The sequence below is a fragment of the Musa acuminata genome, chromosome BXJ3-7 (genome assembly GCF_036884655.1).
Source record: "Musa acuminata AAA Group cultivar baxijiao chromosome BXJ3-7, Cavendish_Baxijiao_AAA, whole genome shotgun sequence".
Lineage (NCBI taxonomy): Eukaryota > Viridiplantae > Streptophyta > Magnoliopsida > Zingiberales > Musaceae > Musa > Musa acuminata.
The window spans coordinates 12,423,173-12,438,108 of record NC_088355.1 but is presented as its reverse complement, the minus strand read 5'-3'; the positions used below and the strand labels follow the sequence as shown (position 1 = coordinate 12,438,108).

At 45.9% G+C, this 14,936-nt stretch overlaps 2 protein-coding genes across 4 annotated transcripts; both read left to right on the top strand.

Annotated features, from left to right (window-relative positions):
- The first annotated feature begins 1,001 nt into the window (after window positions 1-1,001).
- Window positions 1,002-3,865, top strand: LOC103991941 (galactoside 2-alpha-L-fucosyltransferase-like). 2 transcript variants are annotated; one of them, XM_009411487.3, is made up of 3 exons: window positions 1,002-1,355; window positions 2,387-3,135; window positions 3,235-3,865. In XM_009411487.3, exons 1-3 carry the CDS (start codon window positions 1,154-1,156, stop codon window positions 3,814-3,816), a joined length of 1,533 nt encoding a protein of 510 aa, XP_009409762.2. In that variant the 5' UTR covers window positions 1,002-1,153; the 3' UTR covers window positions 3,817-3,865. The 2 variants fall into 2 exon arrangements, with proteins under 2 accessions (XP_009409762.2, XP_009409761.2); XM_009411486.3 differs by having other exon boundaries at window positions 1,008-1,355; window positions 2,387-3,865.
- A 4,555-nt stretch (window positions 3,866-8,420) lies between these two features.
- Window positions 8,421-9,783, top strand: LOC103991940 (auxin-responsive protein IAA33-like). 2 transcript variants are annotated; one of them, XM_018828926.2, is made up of 2 exons: window positions 8,421-9,333; window positions 9,428-9,783. In XM_018828926.2, the coding sequence occupies exons 1-2, from the start codon at window positions 8,901-8,903 to the stop codon at window positions 9,442-9,444; spliced, it is 450 nt and encodes a 149-aa protein (XP_018684471.2). In that variant the 5' UTR covers window positions 8,421-8,900; the 3' UTR covers window positions 9,445-9,783. The 2 variants fall into 2 exon arrangements, with proteins under 2 accessions (XP_018684471.2, XP_009409759.2); XM_009411484.3 differs by having other exon boundaries at window positions 8,421-9,349.
- Window positions 9,784-14,936: the final 5,153 nt, after the last annotated feature.

Sequence of the window (14,936 nt, the reverse complement as noted above, 5' to 3'; positions counted from 1 at the left end):
GTTGGTGGTTGATGTATATATTGTTTAAGAAAGAATGATTTTCTTGAGGTGTGATAGTATATAAAACAGTCTCTCTCAATAAAAAAATCTTTTATAATATTTTTTTATAATTTCACATATAATATGAATCTTGCACAATTGTCATAGCTTGTTCTTTTATAACAACGTGTAGTTAGTAAATGAACACCATGGTCCAATAGTAGCATGTTGACCGTGTCTCTGTCTTCCCCAATTATTATCCCAATTTATCAAATGAACAAACAAACAAACAAAAAGAGCACAAACAAAGTCAAATGACAGAGTCCACCCCAAAATGCTGGATCTAGCTTTAAGATTCGTGTTGTATCATGATCTATTCCGAACCAGATGGGCTTTTAACGTTGCTTCTATATATTGTCGGATTATAGCTGAGCATACGCTTACAACCTTCTAAAGACAAGCTAGAAATACCGGAAGTTATATATGTATGCCTTGGCTACACAAAAAAACGTAACGTGCATGAATGTAGCGGTGCCTCATGCACGACGTGGGCACAAGTCCCAAGTGTCCTAGCATGTGGAATACGGGGCGGCACCGCCCCCCAGACCACTGGCTTTAAAGAAACTGAGGGTGAGAAAGAGTATATAGATATATATATAGGTTCTACTACACGTCCCAGAGTCGTCGTCCCAAAACATAGCCCTAATTTATGGATGGCACCTCCAAAGAATAATTGGCCTGCGAGAGAGCTGTGCGGAACGAGACAAAATGAAACAATATAATAGGAAGAAGTGGTGCACTTGGAATATGTCGGTCATCACTTGTGCCTCGGATTACAGAGTAAGTCGTGATGCTTAGCATTTTGGGAGGAGTAAAGTTTTGGGACACCGAGTGAGCGCGTCATCTTTCGCACAACATGCAGCGGTAGCGGTGTAAACGAAACGCGACGGGGATGCGCAAAAAAGTGGGTTGACGACGTGAGAAGACAACATCCTTGGTGTAGGATTCATGTGCAACTTGCTAATATATGCACACAGTTGGTGTACTGCTCCTCATTGTCATTGCTGAGGTCCTCTTCGTGGAGCTTGATTCTCTGCGCACAAGCCGAGCAGGAAGCGTATAAATATATAGCTCGGTAGGGTGGCCATGGCGCGCGGATGAGAGAGAGGAGAGGATGGGCAGCATGAAACGAAGCAGGAGCTGCCGGATCCTAGCTGCGGTGGAGGGGCTGGAGGCCAAGCTTGAGAGGAACAGCACCACGACCTTCGTCATGTCGCTGGTCATCCCGGTCCTGTGCTTGCTGTGTGTGCCGTTCTTGGTGTATAGGAGGCCAACCCTGGAATGGCTCCAAACCATTCGTGTGACCGCCGGAATAGGTGAACTCCTTGCTGCCACCAAACTGATCTCCTGATTTAATCTTGGGCATTTTTCATGCAAGTTTCTCTTGATCATTAGTTTTGAATGGAAGTTTCTTCATCTTCTTCTTCTTCTTCTTCTTCTTCTTCTTCTTCTCTTCAATGGTTGTAGAGGCAGTCTCAAGTGTTTGACATGGGCATCCTAGATAAGAGAAAACTGTAGGTGTGGAAATGGATCAGAAAGTGAGAAAACCATGTTCATGTCTGCTTCAATCGGTCGATACACATATAGATAGAGATCATAGACAGATTCTAAATTCTGAAATCATGATATGAATTGGATATGCACTGCATTTACTGTGGAAATGGATACAAATTGGATGTCCGACAAACATCACTACAAATCTGATCTGAAATATATGTAGGTCAACAATTTGGTGTCCTACCAAAAGACATTTTTGATCGGCATCGATTTAAGTGGATACAGACACGTGAAAAGAGCATGTAACACTATGGTACACGAATTAGTTTGAAAAGGTCAAATAAGTTTGACCAAAATATATCTCCACTAATTCATCCACAAAACGAGAAAAACAAATGGGTTGAGTTAGATTTATGACAACGTCTCTTGCACGTCGTGTCGTTAAACGTTGTTGACCATCCAGTAGTCATCTAGAGTTGGATTACACGAGGCTTGAACACGTACCTATAAACCTAGCTTTACCATTCATTATACTTTCAGTTGGTGCTTATACTCGTCTCTTCCTTATTCTTCTTTGTTGTAGCTTGATCGACCAACATTAGCTTGTTTAGATGTTCCCTTCCATCATTTGCGGTACAAAAGTTACTCAAAATCAATGTACAATCATGTGCTCTCTAAGGAGCTTAATCATAGGCGATCTTTCTTGTGAATGTAGCACATCACTTTAATTGCAAGCTGCGTCTGCATGAAGCCATACATGAACGTAATACTGTAAACCCTAGCTTTAACTCTCCTAAGCAAACCATTGTAGCTGAACTCATCCCACCCGTGTACTTGTTGACCACTGTAGGTTCAGTGGAGTCACTGGAGGACAAGCTCCTCGGCGGCCTGTTGCCTCCTGGGTTCGACGAAAGCTCCTGCCTCAGTCGGTACCAAGCTGCACTATACCGCAAGGCATCACCTCACAAGCCTTCCCCCTTTCTCGTGGAGAAGCTGCGAAGGTACGAAACCCTCCACAGAAAGTGCGGCCCCAACACTGAGCTATACAACAGATCCATACAACAGTTGGAGTCCCACCATAGCACAGGCCCCATGGAGTGCAACTACGTCGTCTGGATACCGCACTACGGCCTCGGCAACCGGGTGATGAGCTTAGTCTCTGGCTTCCTTTACGCCCTCCTCAACGACAAAGTCCTTCTCATCCATGTCGACCAAGACATGGAGGACCTCTTCTGCGAGCCGTTCCCCGACACATCGTGGGTCTTACCTAAAGATTTCCCCATAGAGAACTTGGGGGGGTTCGAGGGCGACGCTACTATGAGCTATGGCAAATTGATTCGAGATAAGATCATCAACAACGATATGCGTTTTGCCACGAAGGTCACGCTGCCAGCTTACGTGTACCTTCATCTTCCCTGGTACAGCAAGGAATGGGACAGGTTATTCTACTGTGAAGATGCTCAGCAACTGCTCCGGAAGATCCCTTGGCTGCTGCTGAGGACGGACGAATACTTCGTCCCCTCGCTGTTTCTCGTCGACGAGTACGAGGAGGAGCTGCAGCAGCTCTTCCCTGAGAGAACCACCGTCTTCCACCACTTGGTACGCTACCTTTTCCATCCCACCAATACGGTATGGGGGTATGTCATGAGGTACTACCAAGGTTATCTGGCCAAGGCTGATAAGAGAATAGGCATTCAGATCAGGATCTTTCCTCTCGTGCCGATTCCCTTCGAGACAATGCTGAACCAGATCATCAACTGCACGCTCAGCCAGCATATATTGCCGGCCATCAATCCTCAGGAGCCCGCGGCAGGACCCAGCAACGCAGCAAAAGTGAAGGCGGTGCTCGTCACCAACCTGAACTCCAGCTACCATGACAGGCTCAGGGACATGTACTACGAGCACTCGACGACCACCGGCGAGGTGATCACCGTGCACCAACCAAGCCATGAGGAGCAGCAGCACACGGACAAACGGAGCCACAACGTCAAGGCATGGTCGGAGATCACTCTGTTGAGCTTCAGCGACGTTTTGGTCACCACCGCGTGGTCTACCTTCGGGTACGTGGCGCAGGGGCTTGGTGGTCTGAAGCCATGGATTCTTCTGAGGCATCCGAGGCCGGGCGTTGCATGCGTCCACGCCATGTCGACGGAGGCGTGCTTCCACGCGCCCCCAGATTACGATTGCAGAGCCCGCAAGGGCGGTGCTGACTTATCTGCGGTTGTCCCTTACGTGAGGCACTGTGAAGATGTTGAAGTGGGCCTCAAGCTCTTTGATTAGACTGCCCGCTTGAATGTATCATAAATGATTTGTCACAACAGATTCAGCGCCCGAGAAATATATATATATATATATATATATATATATATATATATATATATATATATATATATATATATATATATATGAGCCAGTTCTGAAAAAAAAAAATCTATCTTTGTTAAATTTTTACAAATTGTTTTAACTTTAAATTTTTTTTACAAAGCACGTCTCTTTATCTGAAAAAAATAATTTATCTATATCTCTATTAAATTCATCATCACCTCTACTACTCGAATTGAACTCATCTCTAGTGAGGAACGAGGATACGATATCCCTCGCACGTAAATGAGGGTATGATGGAATTACTATAATTTGTTAGAATCAAGAGCACTAAAAGGGGGGGATAAATTAGTGCAGCGAAAAATTTTCGTCGATTCAAAAAAGACTTCGTACAAAAACCGTTTCGGAAAGATCTTTAACTTGAGAGCAAGCGGAAGTATAGTTGATGTAAAGCAACAGAAGCAGTTTGCAGTTAAGATAAAGAGCATAATATAAATGCAAACCGAGATTTAGAGTGGTTCGATCAATCTTGACCTACATCCACTTTTGGCTTCCTCCTCCGACGAGATCATCGACGTCCACTAGAGACCTTCCTTCAATAGACGAAGGTCAATCATATTTTACACCCTCTTCCCCTTTTACCGGGTTTAGAAGATAACTCTTACAAGCACTCAGACTCCTCTCTTACAAAAATCTAACACTTAGAGTAAAAGAGGGATTTCTAAATAGATTGCAGCAGTGTTTCTTTGCTTTTAGACTCTTTGTGCTTGTGTGTTTTAACCAGGGATGGGAGGGGTATTTATAGACTTCAAGTTAATTCAAACTTGGAGCCTAAAACTTTTCTATCCCGGGTTCCCCGGGCATGGGCGGTACCACTGCTTGTGCTAGGCGGTACCACCGCCCAGTGTTAGTCTGGCTGACATTGCTCTGGCCGGTACCACCGCCCAAGTCTAATGGTACCACCACCTGACACAGTCTCGAATACTATGCCACTACGGTGAGACTTCTTGGGGCACTGTTTGGGCTTCTTATTGGGCCCAACACAGTTCTTACATGGGCGACCCCTAATTGGGTTGACCTAAATCCAATCTCAATTATGTGCTAACTACGATTCCTAAGACATATTCTAAGCTAAACAAAGTCCGTAAGTCTATTCTTCTAGCGAGCTTCTGGCGAACTTCCGATAATCTATTGGCAATGTTCTGGCAGACTCCCGACAAGCTCCTGGACTTCACGATGATCTTTTTGGCGAGTTCCGATGAGCTTCTCTAGCAAGCTCCGAGATTTCTCGGCTGGTTCCTCCAGAACTTCCGACAAACGTCCGGACTTCCGACGAACTCTTGAACTCCCAACATGATTGGGTCCTTTACTCTAGGACTTCATTTTGCTTCATGCCTTACTATCATAGTTAATCATGCATATGTAAAATAAACTTTGATCTAGATAATTAATACTAAGCATTAATCAAGTTGTCCGGCATGTCATTGGTCTCTTGACGCTTCGTCTGATTCTTCGGTGCATCGTCCTCTCCTGCGACCTATTACTCAATCGACCAGTTGACTCCGTAACTCCAATATCCTTGGCGCAATATCCGCTTTTCTTGGCCCGATGCCTGAATCCATGGCCCAAAGTCTTCTATCGATACATCGATCGATCCACTAGCTCGATGTCCAATCTTCTGACATATTCCTCCGGCCCAATATGATTTTTTCTACTTTAATTGTCTCATCCTGATCGAAGCACCCTACGTCACTAAAAACATAAATTAAAATATAAACAATTATTGATTGGTTTCATCATCAAAATTCGAGATTCAACATAATTGACTACTACATAAAGGCATACACGATAGGTCTAACGAGAGCTAAGCGTAAAATAATTATTTATAAAAAAATACTCTATAAAAATTTTAAAAATTAAGATACTCTACGAAAATTTATTAAAGTTATTTTTTTTCCTATAAACATTTCATTTACCTCTTCCATAACTCATGCTCTCTTGTGAAACTCATGTATATATATACATAGGAGAACCATTATTAGTTATATCATGTTCACTCCGTTCCCTTACATTAACAAAAACAATAGTCACTCAATACTTTTAGTCCTAGTTTGAGGATCCATTCATGGTGAAAGCTCACTCCACACCAGCGATTAATAAGATAAATAAGTTATTATTTATCTTACAATTATTGATAAGATTAAAAATATTATTATATGTCGGTCCATCATTCAAAAATTAAAAATTCTGAAAACTTATTGTTAGAAAGATTAAAATTAGATCCAAAGAGAGGTTATTAGACTATCATGAGTGCATTAATTATGTGAGAAAAAAAATAAGGGATCGGGATATTTATAAGATTTTTATCTAAAATATCCTCAAAGCTAATCGTTAGAAGTGGTAAATTTATCATTTTGTTATTTTATTTAATTATAAAATAATCAAAATATCTTTTAAAAATTATTTATATGATTATTGAAAAGGACAAACTATCAATTGCCCCTCTATACCCCTGACGATCGAGCGGACTATTGGGGTTCAAATGATCGATCTAAATAGTTCTAAATAGTTTGTGAATAAAATCATCGGTTCATATCTAATAGATCTAAATAGTTGCCCAAGATTAGTTTCGATTCAATTTGGAATCGATGAATTATCAAGTCGATTCTTATTCTAGTTCAATTCTGAATTGAATCGAGTTGGGATTAGGTCTGGTTCATACTCAATAAATTTAATAAATATTAATATATTATAATAATTTGTATTATTCCTTTTCTTCTTGCCCACATTTGTGGAATTCGAAGATACCTGCAAACCAGCATTGCTTCTTTCTTGAGCAGCGGCCCAAAAGAAAGTGATCCCAAGACTTGAAAACATATCCCCCCTTAATCTCCTCCAACGTTTGGCCCAAAGCATCGAGCAGTACGTACGTGTCGTCGTCCTCCTTGAGGACGCACATGAAGGCTGAAACTTTGGTGCAGGCAAGTGACGCTTCTCCATTGTGGTGTTGGAAGCCCAAATACGACGATGTGTCTACAGCACTCACCCAGTCTCCGCCATGGCGTGCTGTTTTATGTCATCCTCTTAACTCATCAGTAAACGTAACGTAACAAATAGAATCTGCGACAGCCTCTCCTGAATCATCCTGACCATCTATGCCATCGATATTATACCGGATCTTGAGATTAGATCCGTCGATCTCGGGCCACATAACTATTAATCCTGGAATTAAGGATCTGCTCCGAAAGTCAACTACCATTTCGTATGGGTTCTCGTCACGCACAGTTTGACTCTGTGGGGACGTATCGCTCGACAGGGTACGCTTGGGATGTATGTGCAGAGTGTTGACATGCATTTATGTATGTTCAAGATGGCAAAGGAGTTAAGATTAATCTTCCATTCATAATATTTGGAGGCTTAATTCATAAAGATTTATCTTCGCATCTTATTATAGAGAATTAGGAGGTCTTAATCATAAAAATGTTGATTTCTTAGAGATATAGTTCAATATAGAGAATTATTATACCTAATAGGCCTTGTTTTATCTTATACTTTGATAAAAAAGAAAAAAAATCCCATAACCTTGATTAATATAATAAACTTCACTTAGTTGCATATATTTATTATCAATCATCCAAAAACTTAGGGATTAAATTCAAACAGTATTCATAGAATGTTACTATCTGAGCTTGACGGATTAACTATTCTATCAGTTCCGTTCGAACTAAATTATGGATCTAAGCATAAAATTGATCGATGTGAGACTAATTAAGTATTAAATTCAACCTATAACTTTCATGAACTTCCAATGGAAAATTGCAGGTTGGTACTTGTAAATTCTATCAGAATACAAAATTTTGGTTTTTGTCAGAACTACGATCCCGAGATTTCATTAGGGCTCTATTTCCTATCCGATTAAGATTCACCCAGGAGGACACATGTCAGACTGCAATTGGTTTAAGGTCATAACTAGTCAGTAAATCTGTGATTTATTAGAGCACGACGTCATATGTAAATCTCATAGTTACAGTAATGAACGGAAAAGCTTTGACTAGTTAGAGACGAGCAGATTGATCTCGGAGCCACTTTTGCACGCTGCACTATGAGCGACGTGCGTGGTTGTCAACTCCTACGGATCTCGAGGTTTGTCAAACGGAGCAGCACTTGCCAAGGTTTTCAGCAACAGCAGACAACGTTCTCGAATCCCGGGGAGAACCATGACATGGGCCGAGCGTGCGGTCCCGTCTCGTCGGTCTCTCCTTTCACCGCCGTTCTGTTCTGTCACTCTCGAGCTCATTACTCCCAGCTGGAACTGGGCTGGACACATGCAGCGGCATGACCTGCTGCTTCATGGGTACAGTCTCCATCCTCGAGAACGAAACAAGTAGCACGGCGACACAGGTGCTGCCCTTTACATTGTGGAATTGTGGATGAATGCGCAGATTCGGCTCGGCCACTGCAGCAACGAGGTAAATATGCTTGCACCACGCTGTATGTACACGCAGAGGTCACATCTATAGGGGCAAGACAACGATGACAAGATCACATGAGGAAGAGAGGCCCAAGTGGCCGCCCCGAGGACAGTAAGAGAGTCAAACGGCGAGCCGTTCGGCGGCCGCAGCGGCCGCGGTTGCAACAAACCCACCACGGATTACAAGAAGGGCACCAACGTTTCTTCCACGCGTTCCCTGTGATCCCCAAAAGAACACTCTACAAACACCGTCCACTTCCCCCACAAGCCCTCCCCATGCTGAAAACAACAGCAGCAGCAACGCTGTCTTCTTACTTTCTCACTTGCAAGCAACCACAGCTATGCCTAGTGCTTTGGGCTCTTCCCCCTTATAAAACGAGAGCGTGGCCTGAACCATACCTTCACACTCACTTTCTCTCTCTGTCTCTCTACCTTCTAAAGCAATATTTCTCACCAAATCCTCACCAGAAAGCGATATAAGCATTCAATTCACACCCTTTATTCTTCTTTGGACAGTGCGGCAGTTGCACATACTTGTTTAGATAGTGGAGCTTCGATCGGTGCAGTGAAGATGGTGAACGAGGTTGCGTTGCATCATGGAGCGCTAAAGCGGCGGTGGGACGAGAAAGGGTGCCTGAACCACGGCGCCGCTCACTTTCACCAACGATGCGGTGACGTAGGTGCGACCGCAGCGCCTGCGCAACCTCCTCGGCCTCCCATCGGCAGGAAGCTTTTGACTCTCTCGGCCATGGACCTCGATGCGGCGGCATCGGTCGTCCCCCCTGTCACTGTCTTCCTGGAGGGGCGTTCGATCTGCCATCGCGTCCGCCTCGACAAGCACACAAGCTATGAGAGCCTAGCGAAGGCTTTGCGCCGCATTTTCGTCGATGTCGACGAGGGCGATGAGCACGGTGAGGGCGGTGGCAAGGAGCTCCAACTCTCCAATGCCGTACCTGGTCACGTGGTGGCCTATGAGGACATGGAGGACGACCTGCTCCTCGCAGGTGATCTAAACTGGAAGTGAGTCAGCGAATCATTTTAGTTCTTTCTCTGTAAACATGGTCGTGATCATTCATTCCTTTCTTCGGATTCTTTCAGGGATTTTGTTCGCGTAGCCAAGAGAATCCGAATCATCCCTGCAAAGGCTAGCCGTCGGAAACAACGTGGAGGGCAGTAGCTGGTGTAAACTGTGAAGATAAACATGTATCTAATTTGTTGCAATCTTAATCTTATCAAGCAGGGCTACTACTTGAATTCTAGATATGATTTATGGTTAGAATTGTAAGGTTGGAGAGGCATGAAATGATGTCTCTCACCGCTAGCTGTGGGCTTTGTGGCTGAAAGCATAGCTGTTCTACTTTGCTTTCTATCTGTATAAATGTGAAATCTTTCTATATGCTTAAATCGAGGGCATAACAAGGACAGCTTGCACGTAAATATGAGATTATTTATCCTGCAACGATCCAAACCCTAATATCCTGCACATCCCACCAGAAGTAAACATGTCACCCTACCCCACTACCTCTCTATAAGCCATATATGTCCTTTACTGTACTGCATGCGAGATAGTTGCCAAAGTAAAACTGGAAGGCGTTTGTGAACGTGTTTGTCATTTTAAACAGTAATAAACTTGAGCTTAACATACATAACAACAGCATGTACATGGTGAGGTTTCAGATCATTTATAGCGTTAACGTTGATAGCTTGGCGTTTGTGCAGGGTTGCATTAGAAATCATCTCTACAAGACAAAAGTTTTAGTCCTAATGAGTACGAGCCTGTGTCCATTAAATGACACTAAGTGATAGACATGTTATTTGTCTTCCATTTAAGGGTTGGTGAGATGTATCTTTCTAATGTTTGGTACTGAAAACACCCCGGTTGAGTTCTATATCAGTCAGAGACAGATTACTGCTGCTTAAAAAGGCATTTGACGGATGAGTAGCAGCAACTAAATCTCTTTTTCAAAATAGAGGAATGAAAATATAATTACTTGAATATAATAGTAAAGAGAACTGGATAATTATCAAACTTTGCGAATTCACAAGATGAAGGCATTACACGAAGACTCCCAGCTCTGACTCAAGGAATGAACCCTCATATGAAAGTCTCGCACTTCTAGCTAGATGAACTCAATTCACTGATTCATGTTCTTATCGATCCAAGTATAATATTCTAACCTCTCTTACAAGATATACAAAAATAATTATAATTGTATTGAATCAAATATATGATCTTAAGATTCTTAACTTGACTTAAAAGATTATCTTATTTCCTTGTTGATAATACTTTTGATTGATGGACTTTCGTGGATGAATTTTTAAAATCTTAAATCTTCAATCAACATCGAATCTGATTTTCTTTATTTTTCTATATTTACTTTCTTCTTTTCTTTATTGAGTAGGCTTTGTTGATAACTTATTTTATATAATATAAAAATATTTTTTTTCTAAATTAATCTAATTTATTTAAATAAAAAATAATTTAAATTACTCCTGCATTAGCATTACGGTGCGTAGTACAACGACTGCAATCTTAACATGAAGGTCATCAAGTTCTTGTCCTTTGTGCTGTTCATCAGTCAACTCACCAGATGAGGGAACAGTTCGTCTTCCTTTTTTTCATCACAATCGCCCTGTGACGATCCTACCATAACCATGGTTATGGAATGCAACCTGATAAATCAGTCAACTGTCGAGTACCCTGACATGACGCACAACTAGTCTTCCTCCTTATCTGGTTTGCTGCTCTATTTCAAGGTAAACATGCATTATGTTTCGTAGATGATAATAGCAGTCATGGAGTGAGTGTGCCTCAGATGTTGCTCGAAGACGAGGACTTTTAGGTACTCTTCCAAGGAGCTCACTCAGCCTGTGGAAATCAATTATAATGATATGACAACATGGTTTATGTTATTGCCTTGTTGGATTTGGATTACAATTTTAGCTTCTGTTTTCTTTTCAGTGTCGTACTTAATTAACTTTTTTAATATGCAGATATCGTTATCGATATAATATGCCATATATATATATATATATATATATATATATAATGTCTATAATTCCGTTCTTTATATTTAATGGGCTAATTTTGATGGCTAAACCCACTTACTGGCCTGGTCTTTTGTTCTGATTCAGGCCTGTGGTTGTCGAATGCAATGGATTAAAACCCTAGATAGAGGAAATCGCACGCGCCCTCGAGGCTGTGAACGCTGTGAACCCTAAGAAGGTTTCGCTCTTTCGTCTTCTCGTTGGTGGTCCATCGATCCCAAGAAAGCTTCACGCTTCACGCTTCTTGAACAAATGTCGGTCAGTTCCTCCCCCTCTTCGTCTCCTTTAGTCCTTTCATATCTGAAACCTGTGTAGATTTAAGAGCCTCTCAAGGTTCTTCTTGTTAGTGTCAACATCTTTGCACCGTGGCCTCGGGCCAACACGGTTGGGTTCGGGTTCGAATGATTGGAGATCTTCCTGAACGACCCTTGAGGCTGTTGAGGTAGCCGACCGCGGTGGTCCGATCTCGACGGGGTCATTATTTTCTCCGTGAGGGGACCCCTTGCCTGGGCGTTCGGTGGGAGGTACACCGTCTTCGTACCTACACATAGGTCGGGTCGGGAGAGCTCGACCTGACCCCTCCGACGATCAAGTCAGTTGACAATCTCAGGGATTTATTGTCCCCCCCCCCATTGTTCCGAATGCGAGGGTTTTTATAGGGAAGGTCAACGTTTCCTGATGTGCACGGTTGCAGGGAGCAGGATCGTACCTTGGATAACATTTGACATAGGCATTGGCGTGGCGTGAAGGACCAGGCTCCTGCAGGATGGCGACGTGCCTCGATCGGCATTTTGGTCTACTTCGGCCAAGCGCTGTTAAGTCAGACCGAGGCAAGCAACCCCCGTAGCTCCTCGGTCTGCATGACCCAAGAGACGTCACCCGGGAGAAGGTGACGTTAGTTCGTGTCCCGTCATTATTATTACCCTCATCTGCTTTAAGTGGTTGTTCTTGTCAGTTTGCTCTTTGGTTAGTGCCGAGGAGGTTTCCTAGGGGGTCATGATGGTCGGTTGTTGGCCCATCGTCCTGTGCGACGCGTGACCGTGGGGTATGACTTGGTCAAGGCAGTAGACTTGGGAGGGCAGGCGGCGCCGAGGTGTAGGAATCATGTAATTTACAGCCGAGGTATGTGGCTCAGACGCGGGCGCGAGTCAGGCGGGCAGGCCGCGCAGAGGTAGACTCGGGCAGACTACGGTCGAGGGGCACGACTCAAGCGGGCAGGCCGTGTAGAGGCGGAATCAGGCAGACTGTGCCGAGGGGCACGGCTCAGGCGGGTGGGCCGCGTAGGGGTGGACTCGGACAAGCTACGTTGAGGGGCACGACTCAAGCGGGTAGGCCGTGCAGAGGTGGACTCAGCCAGGATGCGTTGTAGGGTACGACTCAGGCGGGCAGGCCGCGCAGAGGTGGACTCAGGCAGACTACACCGAGGGGTATGGCTCAGGCGGGCGGGCCGCGCAGAGGTGGACTCGGGCAGACTGCGCCGAGGGGCATGGCTCAGACGGGCGAGCCGCGCAGAGGTGGACTCGAGCAGACTACGTCGAGGGGCACGGCTCAAGCGAGTGGGCCGTGAAGAGGTGGACTCGGGCAGACTGCGTCGAGGGGCACGACTCAGGCGAGCGGGCCGCGCATAGGTGGACTCGAGCAGACTACGCCGAGGGGCACGGCTCAGGCAGGCTGGCCGCGTAGAGGTGGACTCGGGCAGGATGCGTCATGGGGTACGACTCAAGTGAGCGGGCCGCGCAGAGGTGGACTCGGGCAGACTACGCCAAGGGGCACGGCTCAGGCGGGCGGGCCGCGCAGAGGTGGACTCAGGCAGGATGCGCCGTGGGGTATGGCTCAGGTAGGAGGGTCGCGCAGAGGTGGACTCGGGCAGACTGCGTCGAGGGGCACAACTCAAGCGGGCGAGCTGCGTAGAGGTGGACTCGGGCAGACTGCATCGAGGGGCACGGCTTAGGCGGGCGGGCCACGTAGAGGTGGACTCGGGCAAACTACGCAGAGGGATACGGCTCAGGCGGGCAAGCCGCACAGAGGTGGACTCGGGTAGACTGCGTCGAGAGGCATGGCTCGGGCGGGCAGGCCGCGTAGTGGTGGACTCGGGCAGACTATGGTTGAGCAGCTTCTTGGAGCAACAATCGGTGAACGCGGGTGGCCAAGTACATCTTTGTTTGCGCGGGAGCCTAGGAGACGATCCCTCGAGTGGAGTCGCCGGCTCTCGGGAGTCAAAATCGAGAAGACCATGCCTCGACATTCGCTCCGCGTGCCCTTTGGCTGCCATGTCAGGCCTCATTTATGGTGGGGTGACGTTTGGCCTGCTTGATGCTGCATGCTTTGCGGGAAAGGCACCGATGGCTTGTCGCCCACTCCCCATGACGCGAAGGGTCGCTGCTAGCAGGATCCTTCCTATAAATAGTAGGTAGTTGGCTTCCCACACGCCTCCTACTGGGCATTCGTTGGGTCGCTCCTTCTGGACCCCGTCGCTTCCATTTGAGTCGGCCCTCCTACCTCACCTTCCAAAGGTCAGTAAGGATGGTCTCCCCTTCCTCCTCGACTTTACCCTCCTCTCCTTCCTCCTCTAGTAAGGTCGGGGAAAAAACGTTGCCGCCGAGTCCCAACTTGTCATCCGACGAGAAGGTGGCTTGGGCCCTTGAAGCCCTGATGTGGCCACACAACCTTGACTCCACAGTGAGCGAGTTGTCGCTTGGCAACCTTCGGGAGTGCTACGGCATCCCGGAGGGCTATGTTCTTCTTGCCCCTGAGCTAGGGCAACGGGCATACGACCCGATCCCCAAGGGTTTTGCCTTAACCTTGGATGCCCTTGAGGCGGGACTATGTTTCCCTTTGCACCCTGTGATTAGCTCCTACATTTCCTGGTGGCGCATTTCCCCGTCACAGATGACGCCGAACTCCTAGTGCTATCTGGTGGCATTCTTAGGGGAGTGTCATTATACCAATATTACGCTGACTCGGTCCCTTATACTGTCTTGTTTCCGTCTTTCCAAGGGGTCTAGGGGTTATTACCTGTCAGCCCGGTTGGGCTTCCGGGTTAGCGGGGCCCCTTCCAGCAACAAAGGATGGAAGGGGCATTTATTTTACATTTGCTACGCAAGAGGCTGGAGTTTTGGGCTCCGGTGGTCGGCACGCATGATCGATAATACTGCCCCGGTTCTGAACGATGATGAGCACAACGACCTCCGGAGGCTTAAGGAGATCCTTCCCGCCTCCGGAGCCATCCGGAACATGACTGAGCAGTGGTTGATCGAGGTGGGTCTTAGTTCGACGCCTCGAGGTATGCCCGTAGTGGGTGGTTTAGGGTCTTTATGAATCATTCAGAATACTGACCGATGCCCACGTTTTTGCGCAGAGATGGTGAATCTTAGGTCCATGCGCGGGGACGAGCTTCGTCGGTTTCATCCTTGCGCCTACCAACCAAGCCGAGGATTAGCTCGAAAGATGCTCCGGTGGAGGTCGAGGCCGGTCGGACTCAGAAGAAAGCAAAGACCTATGTCGCGAAGGGATCTGATGTGGTAGCAGCCCAGTCGGGAGGAGCCGCTACTGAACCGGC

Bases quoted from the DNA above. Each gene is read 5' to 3' on its own strand.
- LOC103991941 (XM_009411486.3), top strand. From the start codon at position 1,154: ATGGGCAGCATGAAACGAAGCAGGAGCTGCCGGATCCTAGCTGCGGTG. The intron at 1,356-2,386 runs GTGAACTCCTTG...TGACCACTGTAG, and splicing joins TCGTGTGACCGCCGGAATAG to GTTCAGTGGAGTCACTGGAG.
- LOC103991940 (XM_009411484.3), top strand. From the start codon at position 8,901: ATGGTGAACGAGGTTGCGTTGCATCATGGAGCGCTAAAGCGGCGGTGG. The intron at 9,350-9,427 runs GTGAGTCAGCGA...GGATTCTTTCAG, and splicing joins GCAGGTGATCTAAACTGGAA to GGATTTTGTTCGCGTAGCCA.